The sequence below is a fragment of the Nylanderia fulva genome, unplaced genomic scaffold (genome assembly GCF_048542155.1).
Source record: "Nylanderia fulva isolate GAGA-0341 unplaced genomic scaffold, ASM4854215v1 Scaffold36, whole genome shotgun sequence".
Lineage (NCBI taxonomy): Eukaryota > Metazoa > Arthropoda > Insecta > Hymenoptera > Formicidae > Nylanderia > Nylanderia fulva.
Genome location: NW_028190433.1, coordinates 228,529 through 248,352, shown reverse-complemented (window position 1 = coordinate 248,352; position 19,824 = coordinate 228,529). Strand labels below are relative to the sequence as shown.

The window sequence follows — 19,824 nt, the reverse complement described above, 5'->3', positions numbered from 1 at the left end:
ATATATATATATATATATATATATACACATACATATATATATATATATATATATATATATACACACATACATATATATATATATATATATATATATATATATATATAAAATTAAGTATATAATAATAAAACTGAAACACAATGTTTTAGCGTCTTTTCTACTAAATTACATCATGTTAAATAATCATTTGGCAATATCGTAGTAATGTCGAGTCATTAACGAGATATAAATTATACGCAGGCATATTTCATTTTTGCATTTCTTGTGTTACTTATCCTATCTTATTTATATCTTTGATGATTTTTTACTGTTTATTTATTTCTCATACATTTTATATTACACACACACACACACACACACACACACACACACACACACACACAACACACACACACACACACACACACACACACACACATATATATATATATATATATAAAATTTATATCTCGTTAATAACTCGACATTACTACGAAATTGCCAAATAATTATTTAACATGATGTAATTTAGTAGAAAAGACGCTAAAACATTGTGTTTCAGTTTTGTTATTATATACTTAATTTTTTCACACTATATATAATTAGAACAATTATTGAAAAATTCCCATACAACTATAGATAATATGTTTTTATATATAAATATAAAACATATGTGTGATTAAATTAATATCGGAGATAATTTTATTTTCGTATAAAGTCATCCACCTCTTTTCGACAAAAATATATCTCTAATTTTAAATTCCATCATCTATATTCGAAAAATGCTGCATATGCAAACTTGTTCGGCATAAGCGTATTTTTACGCTTACTAATGCTACGAGAAAAATATTTTATGCTTACTAATGCTATAGCATTGAGCCAAACATTGGAACGTATCGTTGATTAAGACAGTTGATTCAATTGACCAGGGCCGGTTTAGTAGAATACTTTAAAAATCCGATATTCTCTTATCGACACAATTATAAAATTGTTGAATATTATGAATAGTATATAATATCATGAATATTATATACTAATCTATTTTCATTAAAGTCACAAATGTGTGTTACAATTAAGATTGCGAGTTGACATTATTTTCACATTAAATATTATACGGCCCTGATACAGATAAACAAAACCAATGATTCATCGATTAACTTCGACATACTTCTTATTATGTGGCAGAATCACTTTACAATTTCATATGTACAAAACAAGCAGACCTGTGTATATGTAATTGTAGATATTTCTAATCGTGCATATATACTGAATAAAGTTGCTATTTAATTTCATAACAGACAAACGCTATTTGGGAATTCAATAATACTTATTTTAATAATTACGTTGTACACGCATATATGATGCAATATTTAATATATATTGTCATATATAATAAATTAATTAAATAATAATAAATTTTATACTGTATATATATATATATATATATATATATATATATATTATATTGTGTTGCGTGTCCTATATTTTAAAATAATTATTAATTATATGAAGTGTGAATAATTTATTTTACAATACTATCTACAATATTAATTTTACAAGTAATAAAATAATATTTAAGATACAAAATTTATGCATTGTATGTGCATATTAAAAAAATCATATAATAAATACATTTTCTGGAATATTTTTTTATGTAATATCACCTTCTTCATTACTTGAATGATTTTTTCAATAATAAATTATGCTGTCTGTTAAATGCAATTTCGCGATATATCCTCGAATTTTTATCATTTTGAGAATAAGTTATTTTCAAAATAACATATATATACTGCAAAATCGAGGAAGCATTTTTTAAATTGTAATAAAATCTTTTAAATAAAAAATAGAAAATGCACTTTTGCTGTTACTCAAAATTTGTAATCAAAATGACACAGCAAATCGAAAATAAGTTTATTTACATTTAACATAAATTTGTTATCTCGATAAGATAAAAACTTTATCCTAGAAACAAACATATAATGCAAATAAGCATTATAAAACAGCATGATTCATTCTTAAATTTGAAAATGTTTATTATTTTTTCTTACCTTAACGAAGATATTAAACTACTGCCATCCCGAATTGCAAAGTTCACATGAGATTTTTGAAAATTTTTATTACGTTTGATAAGTTTGAGTGCTGCTGAACAGAAGTGTTAATAACTCTGGTTCTGTCAAATTTCTTTTGTATTTTTGTACCATCTCTTGAATTTTTAGACGTCTTCGTACGTGTGGCGGATGATAACTGAAACACGGATATATTTATACATTTTATATTATTTTATTTTGTAGAGAAAATCTCATATAAAAAGATAATGCAAAAAATTTCAATAATAAAAACAATGTATAATAAAATATAATTAACAAAATACATAGCAAAAGTATAATTTTTTAAAATTATTAATATCGTACCTATCATTATCGAGTCTTTTCCTACGTCCCATATTAAGAGCTGTTTGTCTAACTAGAATTCCCAAGACCCTTCTCGAGACTACCATACCATCGATTAAAGGTGTTGCCAAATTAATTCGGGAAATCGGTCCTTGTAATCTGACTCTCATTAATCCATTGGCGAGAGCTTGAAGGAAGATAACTTGCACGTCAGTAGCTTGCAGCATCCTCGATTGCTCTAGTCCAGTATAAGTGGAAGGAAGCAAATCACCTATGTAAATCCAACAAAGTAATTTAATTCGATGTAAAAAATGTATACGCGCGCGCGCGCGCGCGCGTGTGTGTGTGTGTGTGTGTGTGTGTATACATATGATTAGCATTAAACATAAAAATAATTAAATCAAAACTTTTGCGAATTTGAAAAAAAAGCAAACGAACCTATCGGGAACTGTGTATGATCTTCTAGACTCTCCAACCATACAACCATGATTTTTGTATTGGTTTGCAAAGGTAGAGCCTGCTTTGTCGTTCTTCTAGGTCTGATGGGATCTGCACTCGAGGAATTCGTCGGACCTATTCCCGACAAGCTCGACGGCTGTTTCTCCAAATCAAGTGACATCGCTCTAGAATTCGATGTTGTGTTCTGTGATGGACCGCAGCTCCGAGTATCCGTACTTTCACTAATACTTCGCTCAAACCACACTGAAATATTACAATATACGCAAATACTGTCATTGAACAATCATATTACAACAGAAGAGTAGATATTTAATGATGAAAGATTCCTCGCGCAAAAAATGCATAGTGCAAAGTACACAATTTCCTTGCATACAAAAGACTATTTTTTATTTATTTATTTTTTAGCATCTTTGCATTCAAGATTTACCTTGTCCGCTACTACTGGTATCGCTGTTATAACTGGTCTCCTCTAACGAATCCGAGCTAGCTATAAGATACGATTGCGTAGGCACAACGAATGCAACTTCTGAACTCACGTCCGCCCAGTACAGCACGTGAGTGTCACCGTTGTAAAGTGCTCCGCCGTGATTGCTATGAGCTGGTTGTGGTACGTTCACTTGCGCAGTTACTCTCCACGAAGTGGACACATGACCTGTCCAACCCGCATGAGCAGATACGGAAACAGGCCAACCGAGAGAGCTCAAAAATTCCAAGAAGTTGGACGATACATTCTCTTCGTGCAGCTATAAATGCAAAAACAGATATGTAAAGAATTTACATTTTTTTAACAGATTACATTATATCATTCCTCTCAAAGTGAAGATTTAATATAATACTTAATATTTAATATTTAAAAATAAATAACGAAACAATCGATTTTTAAAAATCGTAAATTGGATAGTCAAAGTAACATTATACGAGACAAATAAATTATAAGATGTGATTCAGGTAAGAAATAAATAGAAAAATATCTTACCACATTTGACAATATTTCGGAGGCAGATTTTTGACCCGTCTTTACGTAAAAGATATGAACGGTATCGCATGTACGTGGACTGATATTGTCCAGTGTTTCTAAATCAGTACAGAATCCGGGAATGGTTGGATCTAGAGCGATAAGCCCGCCGTTTCTGGAATCCTCGTTCTCCTTGGGTTCCATATTTAAGAAACCGAAATGGCTCAGGAATAGGCGAGCTGTTTGGAATTCGTGACAGACTTGGGGCGGTACACATTCGTCAGTTTTGTCTTCCACGCTCTTGACATTGCTATTGTTGTTTTTTGACTCGAGCGTTATTTGACGTTCCAAGAGTTGCACGAGGATTTGATGCTCGTCTCGTACCGCATTATTGTCGCTCATAACAGCTTCGAGACTCGGTATCGATTCGTCCCTGTTCACGAAAAGAAATTTATTATTAAAATATTATTAAATTTTTTATTATTATTATTAATATTATTATTAAAACATCGTTATTCGATTAAAGGGTACCATAAAGCGCGATTCATGCAAATTTCAAGATACATTTAATTTCATAAATTTTACCTATTTGAGTTTATCCGAATTAAATAACGAAAAAGATACCTATTTGAATATTTGAAATCTTAATTTAAATGCAATTAAAGAATATAAAGTCTTAATTTACTAAAATTCGTTGCAAAAAAAGTCACCTACACTTTACAGTGAGGAATACGATCCACGTTATCTGGGAAAAATCTCGGCTTGTAATCTGTTCTCGGAGCGGCTTCCGCCAAGGGTAAGGGACGTCCGGGATTGCTGTTTATACTTCTGATGCTGGATCGATGACGCGGCAAGTGACGGAGCTGCATCGTCCACGCGTGTCTACCGAACGGTCCGCGGATCAGAACCGTCACCGTGGGCTGGGGATCCTGGTCGTTTCCCAGCGGCTCCTCCAACAGGGCCAGCACGATCGCGTTCTCGGACACAAAGTAACGGAATCTCTCGACGGCGGCTTGTCGCGCCACGCGTCCCCCGGTCCAGCTGTTGCAGTGTCGAAGCAGGGACACCTCGTCCAAGAGCGACGAAAGCGATTGCGCACCGCAAGCACTCGGAAAATAGCCGACCTAGGTAGAAAAAGATGCAGATTTTGAAAAGTTGTCTCTTACTCCTAAGATTAATTCACGGACCTGATATGTCTCTTGTCACTTTGGAACGAACCTGTTCTAATAAAATAGTGAGAAGCGCATCAGCGGCGTCCCTTACGCGCATAGATGCAGGTTTCAATTCCTTTTCGTCCTTCATTTTGATGGGTTCTCCCGGTTTCCCGACGCTCTTAGTGCCGGACACTCCGAGCTCGACGACTTCTAACACCGTAGTCAAACAGTCCTTGTCCTTTAACACAAAAAGAATGATAAATTAATAGAAAATAGATGATTTAAAATAGAAAATTTCTAAGAAATCAATTCTTAAAAATAATCACCTGTAACAATTGTGGATGAGCAGTTAACCAAGTTGTTAAGCAATTGAATGCTGCGACAATGGAAGAGTGAAGATCCTTAGAATGTGCTGGTGGTGGACGCCAACATTGATATGAAATGTAGTCGCACAACCACTTTACTGCTCTCTTGCATTCTAGAGCATCTGCGACAAACACAACACTTTGATGTGCATTTTCAAGCATGTTTTATTTTAAATCTGTCAATTTTTAATCTGATATCGAACCTGTAAGTTTCCTTGCTGCATGCAAAATTATTAGAAACAAGATAAAGATAAGTATCGTATTTGTAATGTAAAATATAACGTTGTTTAGATCTTAAATATACATGATTTTATTTATGTATTTTGGTCTTATTTATATTACCTGTTTCACGAATGCGTGTGCGCGCTAATCCCGATAACATCTCTAATGCTGCTAGAGAGATATTAAGTCACTCTTCCACGATGAAATCAAACGATGACATACCAAGTACGTTGCTCGTACAAAGAGAGCATGGGCAGAATCTGCAAGAATATAATTTTTATTTAATCGTCAAGTCTACAGAAAATAATGATGCGTTTTGTGCGTGTGTGCTTTGTACAAATATGTATCCTTATAACTATACACTTATAATTGTAAAAAATCCTACATAAATTTTCTTTAGAATTTTTGAATGTAACAATGCAAACCGATATACAGAAACGAAATACTCATACTCTACAAATGTCTTCCAATGCGATTGTTTTATGAGCGTGTGTAGCAAGGTAAATAAATATTTGTATTTACCGAATGCAATGCATTCCTCTTGAAGAGTTGCAATGTCAGAGGCATCACCAATCGATCGTTGATCGCTGGATATACTTATTTGACTGGCTGAATCGCTGGTGACTATATTAAGCGATGATAAGACGGTACAATGGCGAAATGCACAACAGAACACAACTCGTAATAATGATGAAAAAATTAACATTTCATATATAAGCACGTGTAAAGCTGATATAATGAGAGGTGATAGTCTAAAGCAATGTAATTCAAATATTTGCGTCCCCACATATTTTTTTATTCCCATTATTAAGCTATTGATAAATGTTAATGAGAATTTGCTGTATTAAACAAAGTAGCTGGAACGTAGCTTTATCGAAAAGAAGCCCATCACGACCATAAGCGTTAATAAAATAATTTTATCAAATTTCATGAGCAATGTTTATTTTATTTTTCAAAATTAATAAAATTATTTCTTTTTAAATTAACAGATTATTTTTATTATATTGCTGTGATATTCTTCGTAACCACTCTTTATACAAAAATATTTTAAATTTATTTCCTAAAGTAATAATAAGAGTATTTATACTACTTTCTCTTTTTTCGAATCATTCAAATAAGATAGACAATAAAAAATAACGCTTATGATCACTTATAAAATTTCGACATAAACAGAATAATTATAATACTAGAATTCAGAACAGTGCATTTAATTGAATGCAAGCTAATCATTAAGAATAAAAAACAAACCTGAAGATAATAAATTAGATGACGAATCATTAGCTACAGTGTCAGGTTGCGTAACTTGTTCCACTTCTTCCGCTGCTGCAGAATCTTGTACACTCAGTAATAAAGCTCCTAAAAATTATTTATATGACATTTATTCTTATTTATCTAATCGACTATAAATATTATATTAATAACTCTATATGTTATGCAAGAACGCGAAAAACGAACTATAAACAATTACACAATTTTTTAACTTTATTAACTTACCTAACAACATGTGCGTATTTTGAGGATCAGTTTCCACTTGCAAAGCATTTATGAGTAAATTCATGAGCCTTGATTTTAACTGTACGAATGTTACAGGAGTTTTCTCGAAAGAATTTGTGCTTGGAAATGTTGGAAGCTCCTTAATTGCAAGATTCTGTAATAAAATGAACGATTTAACACATTGATTTCTCCGCGTAATCCTGCGAAATTACACTGAACCTCCAATTTTCAACAACGCAATAGTATATATAATTAATAAATTACATTTTGATTTACCTGAAAATGCAGTGGCAATGTTAACATTGATATCAACAGATGTATCGAGGCCCTTCTTAAATCCGGCTTCGATACTATATTAGATCTCAGCTTCAATTCTTTCTCCGGCAAAACTAATTCCAGGGCGGACAACACGGCCGGCACCAAGACTTGTACACCGTTTAAATCGAGACGGAACAAGTCTGCTGAATTCAGCAAAATACTCGCCAACGTTTCGCCACATTCACGGGTCTAAAAAAAAAGCATGCAATTGTATGTGTCTATCTCTTTCTCTAAAGAACTTTGCACCAAATACATAGGATTTGACTTTCTAAGAAAATCAACTAATCTTACCAAGATTCCGTTTTATATAGGAATAGTGTGTGGTTTTTGATATATAAAATTCTAGATAAAATTAAATTCAAAATTAAATTAAAGAATAAAAAATATAATAGACTCAGAGCTAAATAATAAACGGTTATTAATTTACAAGCAATCAAACATGAAAAACTCGAGCTCTGCTACTGTCCAATATTTAGCTTTGAGACTTACATCTTTTTTCAGCAAATCATAAGCTACAACATAGGAAAAAATCAACCAATTCCACTGAAAGTTAAAATCTTATGTATTTGATGCGAGATCTTTTATTACGAAGAGACGACAAATGCTCGTATACCTCGTCGATCTTGAGACCGTGATACAGGGCTTGATAGAATCTAGCCAAATACACAGGTAAGATTTCCTCGCCCGTTTTTTTAGCGCAGAAAATTCTGCACAGAGCGCCCAAAGCTTCCGCTCTACCAGATTCATAGCGATCTATGCAGAGTGTCGATGGTACATCACTCACGGTTTCCTGTAAAGAACTTGGCCCGTCCACAAGCACCGAAGATGGCCGTTTTGAGGCACCTGATGGTTCTATACACAATACAATATTATATAATGGCAGAATTTTATATAAAAAATAACTTGTTTTTTTATTATATACAATGAATACTTACGTGGTAAATTCTGCGACCAACCATCGGTACCGATAAATGCAGCCTCGAATAACCATTCCCCGAAAAGATGCAGTATACTGTTACACTTGGGACGTCCTGATGCTAAAGGAGGTCTGATATCCTGGCCAAGTGAGGTCATAGCTGTCAAATCATAATTGTGTGAGTAAAAAGAAATATTTTTGCAATGTAATTGTAAAATTGATTTTTATTACATGCAGTACTCGAAGCGGATGATGGTCCGGAATTAGATATCGGTGGTGTACTAGATATCCGGCTTGTTGTTAGTCCAATTAAAGACGCTTTCGGAATTCCTGTAAAATATTTATGAGCGTGTAGATACATATAAATACGTGTACAAAATATTTCGTTATAATAACAAATGAAATATCAAAATCCGAGTAAAGACTCTGATTGCTACAACAAGTGTATCTTAGGATATAACTTAATAATATAATATACAAAGTACAGAATATATAGAAGAAGAGACTATAATACAAAACGAGTGCTATTGCTACAATAAAATTGTAACTTTAGATCTTTGCAGAGAAGATAATCGAGTAAAATTGATTGAGCAATATAGTATCAAAGATATATCATCAGCAAAAGAAAGTATAGCATTGAAATACCCTTGGTGACTGCAGAAGGAGTGACACTAAAACTTTTTGCGAGTCTGCGTTGAGTCGGGGGTGTGGGGGAAGGCTGAGGTTGTTCCTTGCTCGACCTGTCCCAGCCAACACCCCCGCCGCCGATGCCGCTATTCCCCGATGTAATGTTGGATACGCAACATTCCTCCCAACAGCATGCCTGTGAAACTCCTAAAAAAAACAATGTGCAACCGCCACCGTACGTGAACAAGCTGATAGTACACACGTGTGTGCGAGTTTACGAAAACAAATTTTACAATTCAATGCCGCCCTGCCATTGTGTATAATTTACAAGTTTGTGTATTACAGTACTTGAAATGAGAGATTGAGTTTTCATAATTATTCTAATATTCGATTCGCGATACGTAACTTACCGAGAAAAGCATCGACTTGGCCTGCTATGCCTTTTATAGCTTTCAAAAATATTTGCGGCAAACTCTGCAGGCACGGATGCTGGCACGGATCTATGACGTTAGGACTGGCGATAGCGTATTGCAGAAATGCTTGGGTCTGCGATACAACAGCGGGTCTACATAAGTCTACAGGATCGCCGATGGTGCGCAATAATCTGTACCATGCTTGTGCTACCGCTTCGTCCAACATGGTAGGTGGTACCAATTGAGTGTCTTCGTCGCCTAGAAAGATAGGATCTTATTTGTAATTTGTACATTGCAAATAATGTCCAAACTATTGTTATTATTAATCAAAATTGTTTGCATAATGAAACAAAATCAGTATACAAAAGATACATACTTATTTTCAATTCGGGAAACATTGGCCCATACATGATTTGTAGCAATCTCGCTGTAAGAGCGAGACAAACGCGATTCCATTGTTCTACCAGAGCTAATCTGTGACGCCATCGCAAACAGGATTCTCGTAACGTACGCCATAAAGGTGGGGAAGGAAAATTACGTTCACAGGAGACTAGCCACACCTTAAGAGAAAAATTTTTGCATAAATTATTATAATACTTTAGTTTGTTATACATTTACACACCTCTAACAATACACCAAGTACTCTTTCGCACAATTGTTCCCCTGCATCTTCCCTAGTCGCCGGTGGCGCTAATAGCGCATCGTTAATACCAATGAGAAATAATAATAAACTTTCCCACGTTTCTCTTTCTAAAGTAGCCGGGCCTCTCGCAATTTGCTGTAAAGTTCTCAACACTCGATGGCACAATACAGCTTGTCGATTTATTGTATCTGTACCTAAAAATATGTATTAAAAGATTTAATATTATAGATACTAATAAGCCCTCTTATAGCAAATAGATAAATTAATATACATAAATATTGAGAAAATGTCAAAGAGTTGATATCAGTTACCTAGATCCTGATACAAAAAAGGCCAGACTTTGAGAAAGAAAATAAACATTATCAAAAAAGATTACAAAGATTAAATTGACAAGTAATGGCAAATATAAAAATGAATCTTGCCCTACCTTCTCCTTTCCTCGGTACAAACAAATTGTGAAAGTGACTTATAATTTTTCTGGCATAAAAGTTTGAATCCTCTATGATTGGTCTGGGTACAGAAATTTTTGGAGTAGAGTATAACGCGGACAACCACTCGCAGTATATGTTCACGCAATCTCTGACAGTATCGTGCTCAGCCAGTGGTAATGACAACCCAAAGCATATCACTTCCATACACCATTGGACCTCCTTGTCAGTGGAAAGCAGACTAGGCTCTCCTGCTTGAGTGATACCAAGATTTGCGGCGAGCTGGCGTACTATGGACAATGCGACTTCTTTTCCCGCGCCAGGTGGAAATTTCTCGAGTACGCTTTGACTCTCCTCCGAACCTTGTTGGATCAGAGTGCTCAGCGAGGCCCATTCTGAATACATTCCTCCTTGGGAGTCCTGAAAATGTGCACATTCATATAATAATTTCCATATTTTTAATAAAGAATATGTAGTAATGTGAATAATAATATGAATGAATAATAATATAAATAATAATATGAATAACATAATGTAATGAAGTGAAAAGTCCCCCTACTTCCATTTCTCTCTAAAATAATGCAAATCGTATGTTTACAAATAAACATAAAATAAATTGCATGATTCCATAACTAAAAGTAAATACACTATAAATTAAAATCAGATTTAATTCAATTTTTAATTATAAGTACCTTGAGATTAACTCTGTTGAATACGCCTAAATTCATAGATTACTGCACTATACGCCCTATGTTTAAAAAGTATAGTCGCACGAAAGTTGAATGTCCGAATTAAGTGTTGAACATTCGTAATTCGCAAAGAAAGAAAATTATTTCTCCTTTATACATATATACATAGCCTATTTTTTTCGTCCGACATTGGCTGTCATCATCGGATTGTCAGTCGCTTTCACGCGAAGATTGACATTTCAATATTTATATATACCTGACCATATTTGACAGTCGACGATAATCGCGCTTTTGACAGCTACATGATATCAACGCGAAATAAATACGGAAATAATAATCGCCCCCGAGCATGAATACTGAAAAACATAATAGAATTCGCACTTTGTCAAATAAAGTAGTCTTAAAATTTTTCCGACGCGCTGATTGGCTGCCGGAGAACCCCAGAAATATCCCTAGCCGGCAGCCAATCGACGCGTTGGACAAATTCGATTCCCCGCCATCATTTAGCTACGAATCTTGTCCAATCGAATCTCGCCATTCGGCGTCAGAAAAGGTTACGTGTTTGTTATGTACGATTTTGACAAGTTTTCGGGATAAAAATCCGTAAACTTTCAGTTTTCTTTTAAAAAAAAAAAAAAAAAAAAAAAAATTTAACAAGACTAATCGATCGAAAAACCGTCCTATCGGCGTGACATTTTATTGATATTTCTTCGAGCTGTTCCCAACGATTTTATTAATGTGCATGGTGTTGTTTATACATGTCATCATATATATATGTACGTATAATTTTTACAAAGTAGCGAAGCTACGCTTAGCTCTATCTACTGGCGAAGGCGACAAGTATCATAATTCTGCTCATTGTATGTATGCGTAACATTATTCTTTTTTTCCTTATATATATATATCTATATATATGTATATATATATATATATACACATATATATATTATATATATATATATATGTGTCTAAATCCCGAAACGAAAAACATCGGCAGATGGCTCGAGATCTATGTTGATGATTAATAATCCCCAGTGTCGGAGAAATTGATGGCAGTCGAAGTCGAGGGAAAAGCGCGGAAAGATCATCGGCGAAACGAGTGAGAACCTAAGAAAGACCGCGAGCGAATATCAGGGAGCGATCGGCCGCCGAGGGATCAAGTAATCGACTCTCGCGATTGTTAATCGAATTTGTCGAAGGTGGGTAGCCGCGCGCGGAGAGAGAGAGAGAGAGAAACATGGCGTTTGTTTCTCACGTTGTCGCACCGAGCGAGTGTCCAGCTTAATTAGGACCGAGCCGGGAGGCTGCGAATCGACCGGGAGGGCGGAGGACGCGACCGACCTCGTGTTCGAGGGGTCGATCTCATTCCCATTCGCGACATCCTCCTCGATCGAGGGCGGGCGTCGCGCTGTTCTGATGCTCCGGACTCGGCCACGAGGACAGATCGATTGCACCATCCGTGGGATCCCCTGAGATGCCGAGAAAGATCGCCGAGACAAGCGCACAATGACGTCCCGCAGTTACACCAAGTCCTACAGCCGTAAGGTCAGCAGTGTAACGGCCGGCAGTATCCAGTTCGACAAGCTCTTCCGCGAGAACAGCAACCGGCCGTCCGCTGCCAAGTCGGCGGGCACCGTTGGAAAATGGGGCATAACATCCTTCACCTCCATCAGGAGCACGAATATCAATGGTACACAGTTGTTGTTATGTTTACGTCACAAGAGTAAACTCTGGTAGTGGAATAATCACATGGCATTTGTATATATCGCAGAGGTCTACTTCAGTTTTACAAGCATAGCAAGATTTTTCGCTTGTGTTTAAACAACAATTTCTAGTCGAATTTTATTTTCTGAAACATTGTTGTTTTTTATATAAATTTATACAATTTTTTGTGAGAGAAAAGTTTAAAGGAATTAATTATATAAGTAAAAATACACAATTACATGTGTACAAGTTTTTCTATATTTTATAGCAAGTATCAAGTTGAATGGTACATTAACATGAGTATAATTTTAATAAATTTTAGAACTATATATATGCAAAATTATTTTTTTCACATAGCTATCAGGTTTCAAAATTCAATTTTTATCATTGTTATTATTTAGAATGATGATTGTAATGATTCACAAATTTATTTTTAGAAACTGATATAATTAATTGGTTTTATACTAGTATTATTTGGTATTTCAATATTAAATAACAGTCAGTGTGATTATACTTTGTAAAACAATTTAGCAAGTTATAAAAATTTCCAGTATCAAATGAATAGCAAAAGTATAAAAAATTATGAAATTATTGCATATCACACAGTTTAGCATTTATATACAAATGTATTCTATTTTGTTGCTAATCGAATATATATAAATGAATATACAAACGTACATCTTATACATTATTATCATTCTTGAATATTTTTCTCTACAGCCAATATTATAATTACTTTTTAATTACTTTTATTATACTTTAGAAAGTTTACAGCTAATATCAAGAATGTTATTTTTTACAAATACTATAATATACTTGACAAATTATCAATCTTGATAATAGGAACATCAAATGACAAATTCTTATGTAAAAGCACTAAATTCTTTACAAAATATTTTCTTTTCAGGGAGACGAGATGATATACATAGTACATTCGGCGCGAAGAGAATGAAACTCGATTATGGGAATCAGAATCGCGTGAGTTCCGGGAAGGATCCCTTCTCTTTCGAGACCGATCCGGATAACAAGCCGGAAGCTTCTCCGGCGGTTGTCAAACCGAAAAAGTTCTTCAAGAGCAGAAACGTCCCGCCTGTGGTAGAGGAATCTCGCCAGGATGTGGCAATTTATAGACAAGTACCTGATTCGCAATATGGGAGGGCTCGTGCCACGAAGCAACCCGCGCAGCAGCCGACGCAGAAGCAGCAACCAGCGCAGAAGCAGCAGCCAACGCAGAAGCAACAGCCAACGCAGAAGCAGCAGCCAACGCAGAAGCAGCAGCAGCAACAGCAAGCTGTAACGAAAGTATCACATGCTCCAATTAAGAAAGTAGTAGAAACTTTAGATAGCACCAGTACTCATGATACCCCCAATCGAGAGGAGAGCAAACCACCGATCGTGTTAAGAATATGCAAAGGTACAGCGCGACTGGTTTGCGGAGACGTGGATACTCAGGACCTCGAGCCGGACACCTACAGGATTTCCACCAATCTCGCTAGTCCATCTAAAGTCGACGTCGAACGTAAGATCCTCAACACGGAGGCGCCGCTCAAATCCGATCATAGATCTCTGCGTACGCATCCACCTGCCGTCTCGACCGTGTCGATTCCTCTGGAGAACTCGGACATGAGGAGAACCACTCGTAGTCGCGCGAAAAATCTGCACTTGGACCTGACGGCGGCGAGTAGCATCGTGACGCCGCCGGCACCGATAACTCCCAATTCGCACGGCTCCGGTCTCTCCTTGACCCTGAGAAAATCCGTAACGGACTCCAATAATACCCTTATATCTCATTACGATATCGTTAAGACTGACTGCAGCTCAACATATTCCTCCAAACCGGTAATCGAACCGTTGATCGGACGCGATCAGCCGCTACCGACCACGACTCAGGAGCTGATCGATATCCTGTCGAGCGATTCCGATACGAGACCGGCACCACCAGCACCATCGCCGCCGCCGCCGGCGCCGCTGCCTCCGTCGTCGTCACCGTTGGCTCCACCACCATCACTTCCACCACCGTCACCATCACCACCACCATCTCCGTCACCATCGCCACCGCCAGCACTACCACCACCGCTATCAGTGATTGTCAATGATAATGATAATACAGAAATTACAACTGCAGAAACGTCGGAAAGTGTCGGGAGCCAAGTTCAACATTGCTCCGTAGATATCCTGGCCAATGAAGTTGCGGTACCTGTTGTGCGGCCTGAATCCATAGCGCAACAACCGGAACCGGAGGCAGAACTTGATCTCGAATCGGAACCGGAACCACCGGCTCGAATCAGACCCGGCGCCGACACCATCGCTGAGACCATCGTCGCTGCCACCAGCACCGCCGCTAAGACTCTGGTAGATCAGGATTGGTTCTCGGGCAGCGATGATAGTGAAGGTGCTAGCGGTAACGTCGAGAGCGAGATGGCATTGCATGTGACGAGCACGGTCTCCGAGTCGCAGATCTCGGATCCACCGTCAACGACGGTCTCTGCGTCGATCAAGCCCGCTGCTAAGAAAGGCAGCATCTTCAAGAGCCGGTCAACAGGAGCGACAGATGGGAACAAGAGACGAGCGTTGTACAAGCACAAATGGTGCGACAGCGACAAGGAGTCGACCGCTGCGGATACGCCTACCACTGGTAACAGCACCCCGACCACCGCGTCTGGCTCCAGCAGCGCGGGACCAGTCGCGTACGAGGAGGAGTTCGAACCCTCACAGTTAACGAGAGTCGTCACTTATCCCGCGATCGACGCGGATTTCGAGGACGAGGCCGACGCGATCACGAGTATCCGCTGCCGTAAAAAAGTTAAAGGAGTGAGTATATTTTATATATATGCGCGATACGTGGAATATTTTTAGAATATTGCTTTCTTCCCCAAGAATGTGCATCAATTAAAATAATTATATGTGCTAAGATTCCATCGATACATTTCTATCAATTTATTTTGATCACAAATACATAAGATTAATCATATATTCTGTCTCTTTTAGTTAATCATGTAATTATATATATATAAATTACATATAATGTGTAATATAAAATTAAATGTAAAAAAAACTTGCTCATACACAATTATGCAATTTAATTCTACTCTATGTATTTTAAATTCTGTTTTGCAGTTCTACACTGTAGTAAAGAATGTAAAGAAAGCTCATCAGATACAAGAGAGTGGAGAGTTCCAAGAATTTAATGATGATGTCGAATATATCTTGGACACTTTGAGAGAAAATAATCCAAATGCTACTCGTTGCCTTTCAGCCATACGATTAGCAAGTAAATGTATGGCTCCTGCATTTCGCATGCATGTGCGCGCTCATGGAACTGTTGCCAAGTTTTTTAAAGCTCTTCATGATGCAACTAAGGATCAGGTATCGGATACTTATAATAATATAACAAAATCTCATCCATTTCTATGTATCTTAAATTAGAGATGGGCATTAATAATAGCAAAGAGAGATATAATGAAATACTAACAGTAAACGAGAGATATATGTCGACAGAAAAACAAAAATATGAACAGTTTCTTGTATTTCGCATCTGGTTTAAGCAAAAAAGAGCAATGTCTTCAACATTTTATAAATGAATTTTTCATATGACCGAATGATCATGCAAAAAGAATAAGAAAACAAGTAAAGGAGCATAGTACAAAAATATTTTTCTTTTGCATAGTAATGACATGTATTTAATATCAATGTTTTTTATCCATCTCTAATTTACATATGATATTAATATGATCTAATTTACATATGCACTGCAAAAAGTTTTCATTATATATATGATTTGACTTTCTAATATCAATATAAATTAACATTATTATTTCATTACAGAGTCTTGGTTTATGCACAGCAACAGTAATGTTTGTTTTAAGTCAAGATCGTCTAGCTATGGATCTAGATCGCGATTGTTTGGAATTAATGTTAAGTCTATTAGAATCTGATGCCAGTCATAAGGATGCTCTTGACGACTGTGGTCTCAGTCATGCTGAATTATTGAAAAATAAAGAAAAAGTGCGTCAATTGTGCGCTGATATACAAGCTCAAGGACACGCTAAACATCTAAATCTAGATAATATTACTGTAAGAGAACAATTTCTTCATATAATATTTCTAAATTTTTCTTTTATCATTACTTTTTATTTCTTGAATAATTTACAATGTATTATTTTTAACAGGTTGGTCAGCTTGCTATGGAGACACTTCTAAGTCTTACATCAAAGCGCGCTGGAGAATGGTTTAAGGAAGAATTGCGAGAATTAGGCGGATTGGAACATATTGTAAAGACAATTCGAGAATGCCACCGTCATATTAACGGCCAGAACGTCTTAAGATCTGGCTGGACAGATCCTTTATTAGATAAATTACGTAAAGTTGACAGATGTTTACGTGTATTAGAAAATGTAAGTAATTTTTTTTGTTTTTTCTCTTCTTTTATTCCATATTACGCGAAAAATAATTAAATATTGCAATATTCTTTTTAGGTAACACATATGAATGAAGAGAATCAGGTGTATTTATTAAAGTATGAGGAAGGAGTATTAGTAAGCACATTAGCTAGTTTATATCACCTGTGTGGACAAGAGATTCCCATTTATCCAACAACAGATCCAAGCGATAAAAGTTCTACCGGTGCTGTTGTTAGAGAATGTCTCTTTGCAATTATTAAAGTTCTCATCAACCTTACTCATCGGTTTAACAGACAATGTATGATTTTTTGAAATATTTTTTCATATTATTAATGCAAGCAAATTAAACTGTAGTTACATATTTATTTATGCATTTCTCAAATTAAATTTTTATTATTAATCTATACATAAAATACATTAGTAATATTTATTAATGTTTATATAGCTTTTGGTAGCAAATCAGTTGGCGCACAAGTTGGCGTTTTGGATTGTAGTTTGTTTCTTTTATTACGTGTGCCTGAATCACTTCCGGAAGAAAAGCGATTTGACATGATGATGCTGGCGTTAATTTTATTGATAAATTTAGTAGAGCAATGTGATGATAATAAGCAGTTACTCATTGAATCGAAAGCACCTGCATCACTAGAAAATATTTTTGATGGTAAATAGTTTCAATTTATACAGTTTCTCAATGTATACAATTTTATATATGTGTGTATATATATATAATTTTATTTTATTCATGTAATTTTAGCAGAGGAAAGCGGCGTGGGATCTTTAATCGATTTGTTTTACAAACAAGAGGAACTTGCGCGTGCCGAGGAACAAAAAACTGATGCCATTTTAGATGGAAAAAAAGATTCCGAACAAACAGAGACGGTATCAACTACCACTAAAACTCAAGAGGAATTTATCGAAGAGACCGTCACTAAATGTTTGTATCATGTTATATCTACATACATGCATATATATCTACCTATGTTCTTGATTTTCTTTACAATATTAATAATAATACATAATTATGTAGTGTCAGAATGAATGGGTACAAATTCTTCAACAAATAGAATTAATTTTTGTTTTAACAAAAAAAAATATCAAAAAGACTACATTTTTTATGAATTTCTATTGTATTTTTTTATGGATTTAAATTTTTACATTTTTAATAATTTTCACTTTTTAATTATATTTTAATTATATATAAAATTAAGTTTATATTTATTAATAATCTGTCTATCACTTTTATTATAATAATTTTTATTTAAAGTTAATTGACTTATAAAATACTTCTCACAAAGGCTTTCAAAATTATTATCCAAAATTTTAAAAATATATTACGAGATATAATATATAAATATCTGTATACATTCTTTGTATGTATAAAGAAGCATAAACTTATTATTTTTCACAGTATTGCAAAAAGCTGGACGACATATGGAGCATACATTGATTGGTGCATATGTAGTGCTTTTACTTGGATACTTAATAATGGATAATAAGGTAAAAAGTTAAATGTAATTATATGAAAAGTTATAATGGAAGATGTATAATCAATAACTTTACTAAAATTTACATACATCTTATTTACATTTTGTATAGAAATAAAACACTCCTAGATTTTTAATATTTCTCTTTGTTAACAAAATTGCCTTCTGTGTTCTTTAGGAGTACGAATCATTGGTACGAAGTAGATTGCCAGACAAGAATTTCGAGACTATGGTATCTGTACTTCAGAAATTCTTCAACTTTATGAATATAACGGTATCGGTAATATTGACTTTTCGAAAATATTTCATATTTTATGTCTATTTGTAAAAGTATGATATAATTTGATCTGTATTTTTTGTGCACATTTATTTTAGCAGAACGAAGTGAGCAGTTGTGGAATTGCTGCTACCGAAAAGGTAATCAAGTTCCTAAAAATGTCAGATGCCAGAATAGAGGAAGAGAAGAATGAGTTACCATTGCCAGCATTAGAAGACACCAATACAATGCTTAACTTAACTTCATCTTGATTGACATATTATACACACACTTGACAGCATTTTTTTCACCTGGCGTACGCAAAGAGCCAAAGTTGTATTTGTCCAACAGAAGAAAATTCTTTTTATTACGAAGCAGATGGTCTTGTTTCATATTCATATATTTTGATACATATTTATTCACTTACATAATTTATTGTTGTAGGTTTCTTATTATTATGATTTGGTTTATTTCTTTATGAAGTGGAACTTAGTTATATTTACTAGTTTTAAGTATACAATACTGTAACTTTGTGAAGTATATATAGGGGCACATCTTGTAATTATAATTGCAAGGCACTTATCGCAATTGTTATTACCATCTTTAAGATATCATTAATATAAATCAAGGTAATGAAAAGCCACTTTTTTTAAGTTAATAGATCAAAAAGAATAACGCGATAAGCTTCTCGCTCCAGCATATACAGTTTAATATCTTCTGTATATCATCTTAAAAAAAATTGTACAATCTATTAAAATTATATCTATTGTTTTAAAATCTATTAAGTGATTAACAGCATTAGGACATGTGATCCGCTGAAATTTAATATAGCATTATGTATAAGTTTATTTTAATATTAAAATTATATTATATGATGTAAGCCTTGTAAATGTAAATTTATAAATTATAATTGTATAATTATATTTCT

The 19,824-nt window shown here is 34.9% G+C and overlaps 2 protein-coding genes across 5 annotated transcripts; one reads left to right on the top strand and one right to left on the bottom strand.

Moving 5' to 3' along the window:
- Positions 1-322: 322 nt before the first annotated feature.
- On the bottom strand, positions 323-11,391 carry LOC114946042 (ral GTPase-activating protein subunit beta). Its single transcript, XM_029322424.2, is given in 25 exon segments — positions 323-2,223; positions 2,391-2,640; positions 2,808-3,071; positions 3,256-3,571; positions 3,805-4,216; positions 4,498-4,907; positions 5,002-5,175; positions 5,264-5,424; positions 5,506-5,520; positions 5,645-5,710; positions 5,713-5,784; positions 6,047-6,148; positions 6,773-6,880; positions 7,019-7,172; positions 7,295-7,525; positions 7,950-8,188; positions 8,272-8,412; positions 8,484-8,582; positions 8,898-9,086; positions 9,290-9,550; positions 9,669-9,852; positions 9,915-10,129; positions 10,247-10,273; positions 10,363-10,783; positions 11,056-11,391. Coding segments are annotated over 25 exon segments (4,674 nt in total). The 5' UTR covers positions 11,092-11,391; the 3' UTR covers positions 323-2,096.
- Positions 11,392-11,838: 447 nt separating this feature from the next.
- On the top strand, positions 11,839-19,819 carry wapl (cohesin release factor wings apart-like). Of its 4 annotated transcripts, XM_029322455.2 has the most exons (12): positions 11,839-11,912; positions 12,088-12,742; positions 13,664-15,567; positions 15,874-16,122; positions 16,582-16,830; positions 16,926-17,150; positions 17,232-17,454; positions 17,602-17,817; positions 17,911-18,090; positions 18,565-18,653; positions 18,819-18,920; positions 19,016-19,819. In XM_029322455.2, the coding sequence occupies exons 2-12, from the start codon at positions 12,559-12,561 to the stop codon at positions 19,166-19,168; spliced, it is 3,774 nt and encodes a 1,257-aa protein (XP_029178288.2). In that variant the 5' UTR covers positions 11,839-11,912; positions 12,088-12,558; the 3' UTR covers positions 19,169-19,819. The 4 variants fall into 4 exon arrangements, with proteins under 4 accessions (XP_029178288.2, XP_085341433.1, XP_085341432.1 ...); XM_085485307.1 differs by lacking the exon at positions 11,839-11,912 and having other exon boundaries at positions 12,008-12,742; positions 18,819-18,914; positions 19,019-19,819; XM_085485306.1 differs by lacking the exon at positions 11,839-11,912 and having other exon boundaries at positions 12,008-12,742; positions 18,819-18,914.
- Positions 19,820-19,824: the final 5 nt, after the last annotated feature.